General features: G+C 33.6%; 1 protein-coding gene across 3 annotated transcripts; it reads left to right on the top strand.

Moving 5' to 3' along the window:
- The first annotated feature begins 5489 nt into the window (after nucleotides 1-5489).
- LOC104821848 (transcription factor TCP18-like) lies at nucleotides 5490-13096 on the top strand. 3 transcript variants are annotated; one of them, XM_010552860.2, is made up of 5 exons: nucleotides 5490-5582; nucleotides 5745-6535; nucleotides 6619-6684; nucleotides 6804-7238; nucleotides 12873-13096. In XM_010552860.2, exons 2-4 carry the CDS (start codon nucleotides 5932-5934, stop codon nucleotides 7199-7201), a joined length of 1068 nt encoding a protein of 355 aa, XP_010551162.1. In that variant the 5' UTR covers nucleotides 5490-5582; nucleotides 5745-5931; the 3' UTR covers nucleotides 7202-7238; nucleotides 12873-13096. The 3 variants fall into 3 exon arrangements, with proteins under 3 accessions (XP_010551162.1, XP_010551161.1, XP_019058994.1); XM_010552859.2 differs by having other exon boundaries at nucleotides 6780-7238; nucleotides 12873-13090; XM_019203449.1 differs by lacking the exon at nucleotides 5490-5582 and having other exon boundaries at nucleotides 5615-6535; nucleotides 6780-7238; nucleotides 12873-13090.
- The last annotated feature ends 2380 nt before the right edge of the window (nucleotides 13097-15476 follow it).

The raw sequence follows: 15476 nt of genomic DNA on the forward strand, positions 1-15476 counted from the left end.
GCAGTGCATATATATAGGGTCTTGCGAGAGAATGCTACATGATGATTGAGTATGGTCACTGGTGTGGCCATGAGGCGTATGCCATTTTTATCTTAAGTATTCAAGACAGAAATGTTAGATATGTTCAATGTATGGACGGTCCATTATAAAATAAAAGAGAAACAATGATGTCAAATGCTTACAGGATAAGCACGAGAGTGTCTCATTTTTAGGTAAAGCGACGTCGATGACTATTCAGTGTATATGTGTGTGTGTGTGTGTGAGAGAGAGAGAGAGAGAGAGAGAGAGAGGGAGAGAGAGAGAGGCAATTGCAGACTGAAACAGTGCATAAAAGATTTCATTATTCTCCTGTAGGGTTTCAATTGCCACGTGAATTTTCTCTCTCTACGACAATACAATTAAAGAAAAAAATCATGAACTTGGAAAGAATTTGGTGTCTGTTAAAATTATACAACTTGAGATATTTCATCATTATTGGACTATATAGAATACACAAATATATTTGAATTTGATACCGACAGAATTGTCGTAATTACAAGAATTTACTAGGGTAGGTATATTCAAATTATGATATTATTTTGCATGTCACTTGATATTGTTGACTAAATTGAATTCAATTAAGGAAATATTATTTCACAATTGATTAAATATAATTTTTAATTTTATAGATTCCGTTTTTGTATCCTGTAAGTTTAAAATATTTTGAAATGAAAAAATAACAAAAAACCCACACGAATTTATTAGAATATATTAATATTCTACAAGAATTTTTAATTTAATAAAACCCTATACCCGAATTTAAAATATGTCAAAACCTACTCCAAATCCTAGTAATTTCCAACACGGTTTAAGCGACGCTAAATGTTTTCCATTTTCGTTAAAGCGATATGACGTAAACAATATATATATTATATCATCAAAAACTTGTCACGTGGCTAAAAAATAGAAAAAAAATTAAAATTTTAAAAAAATTAAGAATAAAAATAAAAAATATGTACATGCATGCATACATATATACATACATATACATACACATAAATTGATATACACACATATATATATATATATAAACACATATACATATATATACACACACATATATACATCTATACATATAGATATACATTAATACATGTATTTATATGCATGCATGTCTGTATAGGTCTCTCTCTATATATATATGTTCTTATAACTGTAAGTATGTCTGTATGTATATATGTAAGTCTATATATATGTGTATATATTTTTATTTTTAATTTGTTTTTTTAATTATTAAATTTTACTCGTCGACACACTTTGGGAATTAGATGATACACAAGGGTGAGTACAAATTGGATATTTAAATTTTTTTTATATCCGTATCCGATCTGAATAAATATTCAATTTTGATATCCATATCCGATTCGTAATTTTCGGATATCTGCAATTTTGAATATCCATAAAAGTCACATATATTTATGAATATCTATTCGATATGAAACAAATGAAAAATAAAATTACAAAAACAAACTCAAATACATATAATATGTATAATCTATCAAATATAAACTATCGAAATTCATAATATAAATATTGATCCTAAATCAACTCAAATATAAACACAATAATAATTTACCACATTTAAAGTTCAAAATCCAAAATATTATCATCATAACTTTCATATTCAAAAGATTAAAAATCCTAAATTTTCATATATAGAAAACATATCTTGAATCTTTATCAAAAATTTGTAAAGATAAATCATTCTAAACTTCTATATCAAATGATTCATTTATTTAATAATATTAGTAAAAAATACGTATCATATAGGACATGTCAGAAAATTCGATTTTGATATTTGTATTTGATTCGTATCTAATAAATATTTTGAAATAAATATTTGTATCCAATTCATGAATTTTGGATATCTAAAATTTTGATCCAAATACAAATCAAATAACAAATCGGTTCTAGTTTTTTGGATATTATGTTCATACCTAATGATGTGTATTGTTATTTCACCTGTCACACTAATGAAAATGATAGAAATTTAAAGATTTTTAGAATTTATCTATTCAAGTTTTATTTTTTTATTTTAGTTAATAATTTTAGAATTTGGTGTAAGTATTTGAGACATTTTAAGTTCGAACGAATTTAATTTTATCAAATTAAAAACTTGTGCAAGAGATTGACATATTTCTAAATTTGCGTTGGTTTTTGTTATTCTCCTTTGAAATACATAACTATCTTCACCATTTCAATTTTTTCTACTACATACACTCAAAGATTTTATAAAAAAATCATTACAAACCCTATAATTTTTTTTTGATGGTTCAAACCCTATAATTTTATATCCATTCTACAATACTCAAAGCTATTCATAAGCATTCAAGTATTATTTATTTTTTAGTATATTTTATGTTTTCTATTTAACATACTGTTATGTATTATTGTTTTTTTGTTGTTGCAAAAAGTCACATATTGTTATCAAAATTTTAAATAAATATCATATAAATATATAAAATTTAAAATTTTCAGATAAATACAAAATTTCTTCCTAATTCCTTTATTATACCTTCAACTTCTTAAAAATAATGAAATTAAAATCTTGAACTTTTAAAAGACTTTTAAAACCGCCGTAAATTTAAATTCTAAATTTTAAATAACTTCTAAAAGTCATCATATGACATGATTGTTTTTTAAAATCATTTAAAACATTTAGTTTAATTTGCAATTTAAGAAGAGTTCATATTTTTTTTTAAAATTAATAGTTTATGTATTTATTTGTTATTTTTTTTATAAGTTTGTGTGTGATGTGAAAAAAACTGTTTTTGGGTATTGGTTGGAATATGATATAATTTTGTGTTCCAAATAAAAAATAATATTTCTGAATAAAAAATTCCCCAAGGATAATGGAGCTCAGCCACTTTTTTCCCCCAAAACACTATAATTGCATGAAAACCTGCCCCTTGTTTTTAATAATGTTTGAATCTAAGAATTTTCTTCTATAATAATCCTAAATAATCATTATTTAATCCACGACTATTGTTAATTAGCCGCAAAAAAATTAGATTTTGGTTATACTTTGATTTGATTATTTATGATATCAATTATTTAGATTTTATAAAAAAATATATCTAAATTTTTATATGAATTTTATATCAACGTTTCGATATTCTACATTGATTCAATTTTTATTTTAAAAATATTAATTTATTCAAACTTCCATTTCTTTTCGTTTCCATCTTCGATTTCTTATTTTATTAATTTAATTTGAAATTTGACACCGAGATAAATTATGTTTTTCTCGAATTATATACGCAATATATCTATTATAAAATATTCCAAATAAACCTTGTTAGTTTCATTTGTTATATTACGTCTACATAAAATAATACCACCTAACTAATTGCTGGACCGAACAATCTATTCCATTGCATCTTGAACTCTATTTCCCTCCCACGTCTCTCTTCCTCTTAGACTCGCAATAACGTTTGAGATGAATAAAAATATTATACTTAATATATATATATATATATATAGATTCAAACTTTTAAGTGAAATATATTTTATTTTGAAGAATATAAAAAAAATACAGATTTGTAAGTCAAATACAACCATTAATTAAGCCTTCCGTTTTACACTTCCACATCATTGTTTTGATTATCTCCCAACTGAAAATTCAATTGAAAGTTGCATCATTATCATTATCATTATTCATCACTAAGCTGGTGAAACTTGGTCTCTAATCATGTTATGGCTCATATGCACACACGATTGGCCCAAGTGTACGGAATAATTAAACAACATTTAACATATGTCAGCAGCGACAATAACGTCAAAATGCAACCACCATATAATAAGTAAGTAATTATCATTTAACATTTCCACAACCACAACCATAAATGTCATAATGGGCATTATATGGATATTTTGCTTTGAGGCTAACGATATTTTGTGTGACATATATTTGTTTATATATGTATCCGAGATTGATCTCTTCCCTTGTTCAAAAGCAAACGCATACATACATACATACATACATACATACATACATACATACATACATACATACATACATACATACATACATACATACATACATACATACATACATACATACATACATACATACATACATACATACATACATACATACATACATACATACATACATACATACATACATACATCACACGCACGTACGTGCATGCATATACACGTACGTGCATGCATGCATACATACACATATATATATACACACACGTACACGCAAATTAATTTGCTTTTATTCCATTTCAAAATTCAATGAATTTATTTGGTTTTTAGTTTGATTCAATAATTTAGATTCAAATTAATTTTGATAAAATTCTAACCAAATTGGACTAAATCAAATTATAAATTTGTTAAATTTCATTACATAGTTTTTTTTTTATAATTTTTTTTCCTATCCTTATTTAATTTGAATTATATACAGAATCTGGACAACATATTATTAATATACTGTTAGTAAATTGCAGAAATTCCGTGCAATTTTGTCGTTTTGTGAACCTCGTGTGGTAAAATTAATAACGCATACCTCATAAAAGCACGACGCTAACCGCCATTCATAGCAAAAAGCCCATCACCTTTACAACTTTGAATATACCATCCGAGAAAAAATAAATCCAATGGTATATGGAATTTAAAGTTAATTTCGAGTTTGTTTTTATCTTCTAGAATATTTGAAAACAAGTATGAATTCTCTCGACGATTTTTGAAAAACCTTTGAGTTTTACATCTTTTTAAAATCTTATAAACTCTTACCTCTAATTTAATTTTTTATAATCGGGTATCTTTACTCGAAATTCAGATGAATTCCAGGATTGGGAGTAAGACAAATGATTTGAATTACGTTTTTCTCCCCAACTTGAGACTCGAATTCGGGATGAGACAAACGTTTTGCATCCCAATTACACCGGTTGAACTAACCAAATTGAATATATATATATATTTTTGACACACAAAAATATTATTTATATTTTTTTTAATTCCTTTTTTTGTCACTTTCCTTACTCATATAAAATAACTCAGATTTTCAAATCTTTTACAACAAATATTGAAATCTATGTAAGAGAATATTTTAGGCTATTATAAACAACAACTATTAAAAATATTTCAAAATATATTCATGCTTTATATTAGAACCTTTTAAGATATATTCATTACAATAATTCTGATGCATGTGAATCAGAACGATAGAATAGGAATGTAGCAGTGCATATATATACTTTGCTGCAGCATGCATCTGCAGACTAAACTGTCTATTTCTAAAGTAGTTGAACTATATGTGCATCCATCACTTCCATTTAGCGAACACTTAGATATTCAAATTGTATTTTTTTTAATACCAAAAAGAGAAAATAAATAAAAAGCATCCTGCAAATAAATTTCCCTTTCAAAAGCATCCACTTGGGGTTCTTTTTTCCCCATTGTGAACTAACTCTCTCTCTCTCTCTCTCTCTCTCTCTCTCTCTCTCTCTTTCATAGCATATAGACTCATTCGGAGCACATTGCCTGTGCTGTCCTTCTCAACTCTCTGCTCGTCCTTTGCTTCAGCAAATGTACTCTCTCTCTCTCTCTCTCTCTCTCTCTCTCTCTCTCTTATCATACAAACATATGCATGCAAATGCAGATTCTCTTCAACTAAAACTGTGTTATACATGGCTAACTAATCACCACATCTCTCTCTCTTTTTTTTTTCTTTCTAATTATAATTTTTGCAGGGATTGCTTTCACATTTTGTGGAACACGGCTTTCTCGCCTCTATAGGCAACTCCAGATTTTATTGTTTTCTTTGCTTTTTCTTTTTTCCTTCTCGTTTCGGTTTTGAGGAAGAGCAGAATATGTAAGTCTCATTCTCAAATGTGTTTTTAGGGTTTAACTATCCATTGGTTCAACCTCAAAAAAGACATGGCCAACACCAATGACCTTGTGTTTTGGCCTTACAATGACCATTCCTCGCGAATACTGCCAGCCTTTATCCCCTCCCCTTCCTTTCACGGCATCTTGAGTAATCCGAACCCGAAACCAATATCCGAAGCCATTCCTCAATTTGAATTCGACCCAGAAAGCCTTTACGCCGTGTTCCTCCAACCGAACAATGAAAACGATAACCGAAATCCTTATCACCATTATCAAACATCTCTAAATCTCCTTCCCTTGAACAAGACGGTGGAAGACCAAAGCTTTGACGCCTCAGAGACCAACGTTCGCATGGAAGATTCCAAGGAAATCTCGAATCATCGAGTCCCAACTCAAGCCTCTAAGAAAAGAGCAAGCAAAACGGATAGGCATAGCAAAATCTACACGGCGAAAGGGCTTAGGGACCGAAGGATGAGACTGTCGCTTGAGGTGGCTAGAGAGTTCTTCGGCTTACAAGACATGCTCGGATTCGACAAAGCAAGCAAGACAGTCAGCTGGTTGCTCACACAAGCCAAGCCCGAGATCAAGAAGCTCGCAAGAAGCCCCCCACAGCAATTTAACAATGGTTTGAGCAGCGAGGAATCGCAAACGCGTAAGCAAATACATACCCTTTGCACTTAGACCTAAAAAGTTTCGATCTTTGTCGCTCTAAACTTATGTCTATAACTATTGAAGGACGGCCTGATCTCGACGAGGTTGCATCTGGCTGGATCGGCCAGGAAGGAAGCAACATGAACAAGGGTACGCACTAAGGCTTACGCTTTTGTCGTTTTAGCATATTATAAAGTTTCAATCTTTATAACTACAAGCTTATTATAATTTTGCGTCGATTTAAGACATGCCCACAAATCTATGCGAAGTTGCATCAGCAGCAACGAAAGAGATGGAGGAAAAGTCGGCCAAAGATAAGAAGAAGAGATCACAATCGAGAAACCCTATCTTAAGGAAGATCCCAAAGGACGCTAGAGTGAAGGCGAGGGAGCGAGCTAAGGAGAGAACGAAAGAGAAGTTAATGATGAAGGAAAGATCAGCATCAGAAGCTGTGGTTCATCATATGAAGACCAGCGACGTGAACGACCACTTGGGCACGAACTCGAACTGGAGTTCTTTCGAAACCGGAGAGGATTCTGTCCAAGGGATGGAAGAACCGAGCCCTAGCAATGGATTCGTTGCTTGTAATAACACGGGGATGAGTGACGTGGCACAAGAGTCTATGACTATAATCAACAAATGGAGCCCTTTCTCGATCTTTAATTAATTACCATCAAAACCACCGATCACCTGCTTCCATGGAGGTACGTTCTTGAATCATATATCATATGACAACACAAGATTCTTAAATTTAATTTTTTTTTATAGATTTTAATTTAAATGAGTCGTCAAACTTGTCACTACACAAATTAATAAAAAGATAGTTCATATCCCAGATTAAAACCCGTATTACAGGAATTCTTCTAGTTTAATTTTTTGTCGGATTCTAGTAACTAAAACAAAATTATGTATAGGAGAGTTCTATGTCACCGGTTCCTTTCAACTTATAATTATGTTAAATGATGTATGCAGCGATTCTAAATATGCTTCAATTGTGCATAAATGATACATTAATAACCTTTGCAGTAGAAGGTAAATGCAAAAGGTTTTCGGTGTTTTCATTGATACCAAACGAGCGAAATATATACAGGAGAAAGAATATTGTTGTTGCTAGATATAAGGAAACTAACAGATAAAAGTATATCAGGTTGTTTAGATAACAATCTCTATTACTCCCCCTCAAGATGGGAATAAAGAGAATGAGTTCCCATCTTGGACAAGAGATGTCTGAAATGATCCGCAGTTACCGCCTTTGTAAGAAAATCAGCAAGCTGGTCACGCGAGGAAACATGCAGCGGCTTGAGAAAACCATCCTTGATTTTGTCTCGGACGAAATGACAATCGAGCTCAATATGTTTCGTGCGTTCGTGATAAACTGGGTTATTAGCAATATGGACTGCAGATTGATTATCGCAGAAAAGCGAAATCGGTTGAGGACAATGAATATTCAGATCTTTCAGCAAAGCGGCAATCCAAACAAGTTCACAAGAAGTCTGCGCCATGGCTCTATATTCGGATTCTGCTGAACTACGGGAAATTGTACGTTGTTTCTTAGACTTCCAAGAAATCAGCGAACCACCCAAGAAAACGCAGAAACCGGTGACCGAACGTCGCGAGTCGGGACAAGCCGCCCAATCGGCATCAGTATAAGCGCTGAGACGAAGATCTGAATTAGCCGGGTAAAGCAGTCCTTGACCAGGTGAACCTTTGAGGTACCTCAAAACACGATAAGCGGCCTGTAAATGATCAGACCGAGGCTTGGACATGTACTGCGAAAGTTTGGTAACAGCGTATCCGATGTCTGGGCGAGTTATGGACAGATAGATGAGCTTCCCAAGAAGAGCTCTGTAGTGAGTCGGATCAGAAATGATATCCCCAGAGTCTTGGCCAAGTTTCAGACCGAATTCCATGGGAGTAGAGAGAGGCTTGCAACCGAGCATGCCAAAGTCTTCCAAGAGCTCGAGGGTGTACTTGCGCTGGCAAATCGATATTCCAAGTTTAGATCGGGCAATTTCTAAACCGAGGAAATAACGCATATCCCCAAGATCTTTCAAAAGAAATTGCGACTGCAGACACTGCTTCAAGGCGTGAATCAGACCAGCATCATTGCCAGTAATCAAAATGTCGTCGACATAAATCAAAACCGCAACAAAAGATGAGCCCTGCGTCTTAGTAAAAAGAGAATGATCATTCTGGGACTGAACATAACTCGCAGAAAGAAGAACCTGTGAAATCTTGATGTTCCATTGGCGCGATGCTTGTTTAAGTCCATAAAGGGACTTGTGAAGACGACAAACCGATCCTGCCGGAAAAGACTCCCCCTTAAGATCAGCAAACCCAGGAGGAAGAGACATATAAATCTCCTCAGATAAATCGCCATTGAGAAAAGCATTCGATACATCCATCTGCTGAATCAACCAACCTTTCGCAGCAGCCAAGGCCAACAATGTGCGTACCGTGGTCATCTTGGCGACGGGACTGAATGTCTCCAAAAAATCAATGCCTTCGATTTGTGTAAACCCCTTTGCCACTAGTCGAGCTTTATGCCGTTCAACAGAACCATCGGGGTTGAATTTTGTCTTAAACACCCATTTACATCCAATGGGGCGCTTCCCTGCAGGCAAAGAACAAACAGACCAAGTCTTTGTACGAGAGAGAGCATCCAGCTCCGAGAGCATGGCATCTCTCCACTGAGAAAATTTCGCGGCCTTTGTATAAGAGGTAGGTTCAGGGAGGACAGAGGTAGATAAAACAAAGGATTTATAAGAAGGGCTAAGGTTATCATAGGTAAGGCATGAAGATAGAGGGTAAATCGATGAAGGTGAATCAGCCAGGGGTTTGTTGTGGGTAATCATGTAACAGTGATAGTCGGATAAATAACCTGGAGGTCTGGTAAGTCTGTTGGGACGAGCAGATGTCTCTGAAACAGGAGATATCAGATCCGAAGAAGCAGAAGAAATAGACAGAGGAGACGCAGAGCAAGAAAGACCCGATGAATCTGAAGTCGAAGGAACAGACACAGAAGAGGAAGGAGCAGAAAATTGAGAACTGGGAATGAAAGAATCAGGAAACGAATCGTACAAATAAAAGGGAGATGGAGAAACTGGAAAAAGGTTCAAGACAGGAGATGGCAGAGGTGATGTCTTGAAAGGGAAAGTGGTCTCGTGAAAAACAATGTTACGAGATACAGACACGACATTATTTTCTAAATCAAGAACTTTATAGCCTTTGGTACCACTAGGATAACCAATAAAAACACAAGGGCGAGCCCGAGGAGAAAATTTATGACGATCTTTTAAATAAGTTGAAACATAACATAAACATCCGAAAACTCTGAGTTGCTCATAATCGGGTTTAGTGTGAGTAAGAACTTCAAAGGGAGTTTTATTTTGAAGAACAGCCGTAGGAGTTCGATTGATTAAAAAAACGGCAGCAAGGACACATTCTCCCCAGAAAGGTAAAGGAATATTTGATTGAAAAAGAAGAGATCGAGCAACATTTAAAATGTGTTGATGTTTACGTTCGACAACCGAGTTTTCTGCGGTGTGTAAGGACACGAAAAATAATGAAAAATCCCATGTTGCAGCAAAAGATCGGTAAAAGCAAGTTCCGGGGCATTGTCCGTCCGAATAGACTTAATACGAGAAGAGAATTGCGTTTCAATAAAAGTGATAAACTGTGGAAATTTAATTGAAACGTCACTCTTATTACGAAGAAGATACACCCATGTAACTCGTGTACAATCGTCAACAATGGTAAGGAAAAACCGATGTCCATCCACAGTAGAAGTATGGAAAGGACCCCAAATGTCGAGATGCAACAAATCAAATGGGCGTTGTGACAAACGAGCAGATTGAGGAAATGAAAGAGCTTTCTGCTTAGCCAAAGGACAAATCGGACAATGCAGATTATTTGCTGGAGAAAAACGAAGCTGGTTGGAACTTGCAAGACCATGAATCTTTATGTTGGAAGGGTGACCAAGACGAAGATGCCATATGTCTATGCTTGCTGAAGAAAGTGCCGTGCATAAACGAGAAGGAAACGAATGAGCAGAAACAGGGGCTGTTTCAAGGAGATAAAGATCATGACAACGTCTACCCGTGCCAATCGTCAATCCCCGAGAAAGGTCCTGAATCACAAATGAGTCACAGGAAAAAATAACAGAAATAGAATTGCGTTTGGTTAGTGAACTCACGCTCAGTAAATTAAAATGAAAGCTGGGAATAAACAAAACCGAAGAAAGAGACAGAGAAGAAGAAATGACAACTGTGCCAGATTGCAAGACAGGAATTAGAGATCCATCTGGCAAAGTGACTGAAATCGGAGGAATATCTTGTAATTCAGAGAACATAGCTTGCTCACAACAGACATGGTTGCTGGCACCTGTATCTAGAATCCAGGTAGCCGAAGAAAAAGAAATATTTGGTGCAGAGCTGGAAAAAACAGGGCTAAAAAAAATTGTACCTGATGGATCGGGTTGGGAGGCCGCGACATTAGACTCAGCAAGAGAGCTGCTCAGCCCTTTGAGCTGGGAACTGAACTCTGTAATCAAGGACCGGGCTTGTTCCAATGCAGATAAATTGTCGGAACCACCTACAACAGGGGTCGAAGCAGTGCCAACAGAAACAGGGATCTCTGTACCGATCATATTGATATGAGGTAATGCAGCCTCAGGAGGGAAATTGCGAGATTGGGCAGAGAGTTTGCCACGGGAAGACCACGAGCCAGAAGGACCAGATTTATAACCTTGCGGATATCCATAAATTTTGAAGCATTTACTGACCGTATGTCCGACCATGCCGCAATGAGTACAGTGAGGCCGAGGACGAGCAGAGGATGGAGCCCGAGACTGAGAGGACACAGTGGAATTCCGTATGCGAGAATTCGAGGACTGAAGCTGAAATGCAACAGAATCGGTGGGAGCCGGATGCTGAATCTGTTGATGTTCTTCTTGAGAAATCAAGTTGTAAGCTTTAGTGATGTCCGGTAATGGATCCATCATTAAGATCTGACGGCGAGCGGGTGTGAAAGAATCATTGAGACGCATCAGAAAACGGACGACATTGCGTCTATCCAACAGATCCTGCCATTTGCGAGCCATGCCGCAAGAACAACCACCACACGTACACAGAGGTAACGGCTCATGATTCTTGAGCTCCTCCCATAAAGACGTCAGTTTAGTAAAATATGCATTCAAATCAAACGAACCTTGGTGTAGGCTGTCAATCTTCTGTTGGATATGATAGATCTTCGAGATATTGGTTTGCTTGAATCGATTTTCCAAATTCAACCAAACTGCCCGAGCATTGTCGAGGTAAACGATGAGACTGGCAATGTCCGGGGATACGGCGTTGTTGATCCAAGTACAGACAAGATCGTCACAACGTGACCAAAGACCTGAATCAATATGAGTGGAAGAAGGCTGGGGAATAGACCCATCAACAAAACCAAGTTTATTCTTGGCATTAAGAGCTTTCGACATGGATCGGGACCAAACATTATAATTTGATTCGCCAATCAATTTCTCAGAAATGAGAGAAATACTGGATGTATCCGCTGCATGTAAGAACAACGGATTGGAATATGGATCAAGGGAATTTGATCGAACAGGAGATAAAGAAGAGGCCTGAGGATCTGTATGATCAGAACCAACGTCATCAGATGTAGATGACATGGTGGGAAAATAAAATTAAGGAAAAAATAAGCGGAGGGTATTAAATCTCTGATACCATAATAACCTTTGCAGTAGAAGGTAAATGCAAAAGGTTTTCGGTGTTTTCATTGATACCAAACGAGCGAAATATATACAGGAGAAAGAATATTGTTGTTGCTAGATATAAGGAAACTAACAGATAAAAGTATATCAGGTTGTTTAGATAACAATCTCTATTATACATAAATATTAATTTGTTGTCACTTCGCATGGTTGCAAATGTTTTATAACCAACACATTATGCATTTATTTTAATATGGTGAAAGGAACAAGTGCAACGTTTGTAGTGAATAAAACACACATACACACATATGCATGTGCATGTTTATGTATACCCAAATATACATAGCTTATAGGCCACGTGATCTTTTCTTGCAAACATGTGTATATGTAATGTATATATATGTTTGTATATATTATATATATGACCGAACATGATGTGTTTGTGTTGCACTTTGTTGAGTGCGGCCATGGTGTGCTCGGTGTGTTTTTATTTTTATATATCATTTTTTTTATGGCTAATAGTTATACACTTAACATCTCACCAAACGACCAAAAAATAAATAGGAATTAATTAAGTCTTCGTTCGATGATTAATGTTTGATTTTATGATCGTATCTGGCAGTGTCAGTTTACGGATCTTCATCAATTCTCGGGGAAGCCAAGGAATGCCTTCTACAACTCACGAATCATGTGTTGAGGTCGATTAGCTTATGATATATCTCAAATTAATATTTGGGGTCGATCCATATATAATTATGAAGTATTCTTGCCTTGGATTAGGGATATCATCATCATCATCATTATTATTATTATTATTATTATTATTATTACTATTACTATTATTATTATTATTATTATTATTATTATTATTTTTCTTCGTTGAAATTGCCTTTTTCTTATTTTCATCATATATTATTGTTTCTGTTCACTCTCACTGTAACTTCTTTCTATATAATTACACTCTCACTATAATTTCCTTTCTCGTCATATGGTTTCTTTTCACCGAACTTTCATGTAAATATTACGTGAAATTTCGGTACAAAAACTACCTTATATACTCATCCCATGCATATAATATAGACCTAGCTATCGATATATTTAATTTTATGTAAATATTACGTGTATATAACCGTTTGTTAATGCAGTTTATTTAATTTTCAATATTCTGAATGCACTAGTTAAACTGAATGGATAGATTTTTCCTCGTAATGTCACTTAAATCAAGCTTATTCTATTGGGGTGTATATCGATATATATATTTGGATATATCTAGTTTTCTTATTTTGATGGATTTGGTGGAGATTTGTTCCTCGTATCTCTAGGGTTTGTTAACATTCTCTGTACAAATATTCGACCAGTTCGACATAATGCAACACACACAATTCTTTTCCACACGTCGGCTCTTTTATATGTTCCATGAGCATTTGATTTTTGTTTCTTTTTTCTATTATAGGAATTATGAGAATCACTCCATGAATAAAAACTTTTCTTCGATGGAGTTTTAATTAACGTTTATATATATAGAAAAATTAATTTGGGACTAATGCAATGTTGATGTTGATGATATATAGAAAAATTATAATATAGACCTATCAATATATTTTATCGAGAACATAAAAGTAAACTCATAATATGAATCCCTATCGATATGTACGAATCTCTAGAAATTGGGAAGTATTCTTGATCAAAACGTATGATTTTTTGTGGTATTTTAGACAAATGAAAATCTTGAAATTCATCGTTCCGTCTATGTATGACAATAAATCATATTTTTATTGGAAAATAAAATATAGAAACTAAAAAGAAATAAAAGTAGAGAAAAATAGAACAAGAACAATTTTATTACTACATCTTTTTTTTAATTATTACATTAAAATAAAAATAAAATACATATTTATAAGAAAATTAAGAAACGAAGTAAAAAAGAAATATAGATACAATGGAAACAAATCAGATACATAATATTTGACATAATAATATTGTATTCATTATTATTCTCAATCATATCTCAAAGTCTTATTTTGCTCCTGTCACATTCATTTTTCTATTTTAACAATTAAAAAAATAGATTTTTTATACTTTCTAAAATATCCATAAAATAATAGAAAATTAAATCTTTTGTTATCTACATATCCATCCTGAATTTTTTAGAAATTATTATTTAGAATCATTCACTAAATAATCACGTTTAATGCCTAAATAATAATAATAATAGTTAGAATCCAGTGGAAAATCCATGAGTCAATATATCGAGAGGTTGAGAATACGACTTCTTGTATGCTCATCTGTGGTTCGTTAGATATGACTAATTTTTTTTGTTAACGATAAATCTTATATACATAAATAATGTTACAATAGAGATTACCAAAGGTAATACATATATTAAAATTCATCATAATCAACAAAAAAAGTAAAACAAAGAAGACTGAAATTTAAATAATAAGTCATGGTGCATAAAGTGAGAAGTAGATGCAATATGCAATATGTCTTGTAAATGACCTATGTTGGATGGTAAGAATCACTAAATTCTACCTTTTCCCTTTCAAACTTTTCCGATGAGTGTAAAATCTGTAGAATCCAATGAGATATTGACATCACGAGAACGTAGAACACGCTGAACTCCTTGAACTGTGACAACAGTGGAAGAACGAGCTTGTACGACTAATTTACCTTTTACGTATATCACGAATTCGTTCACATCGATAGAGATTTATCTAATCAGTATATACGACATGTAAAAGTTAGGTTATCCGCCATATAAAAAAAATAAAATCCAAAATATTAGAAAATCAAGATTTTGTATATTTATTTATTTATATTGTACGTTTGAACTTTAGAGACGTGACTGAATTGGACATACGCACATGTGTCGTGATCCATCGAGTGGGTCCAAAGTCTTGCTTCCTCACTTATATGTTAAGAATATGTTTGTCCATTTCTATTCTTTGATGTTATTCTCATGAACCTGGATTGAACCCACACTGTCACATTGACCTATAATTAATTTGGTTAGATAAATTTATTTTCTTATATTAAAAACATCTAACTTCAAAATTAGGAATTGACAAAATTAAATAAAAAAACCCATCACATAATTGGATATCTAAATAATCAGAGTTCAAATTCGAATAATATATATATAGCAGTCGTGGTTTAGTTTCGAATTTGAACATGTATTTTGACATTCGAATACCTGTAACTATTGCCAAATACTATATTTTTATAT

This window comes from Tarenaya hassleriana, unplaced genomic scaffold, assembly GCF_000463585.1.
Source record: "Tarenaya hassleriana unplaced genomic scaffold, ASM46358v1 Cleome34, whole genome shotgun sequence".
NCBI classification, from domain to species: domain Eukaryota; kingdom Viridiplantae; phylum Streptophyta; class Magnoliopsida; order Brassicales; family Cleomaceae; genus Tarenaya; species Tarenaya hassleriana.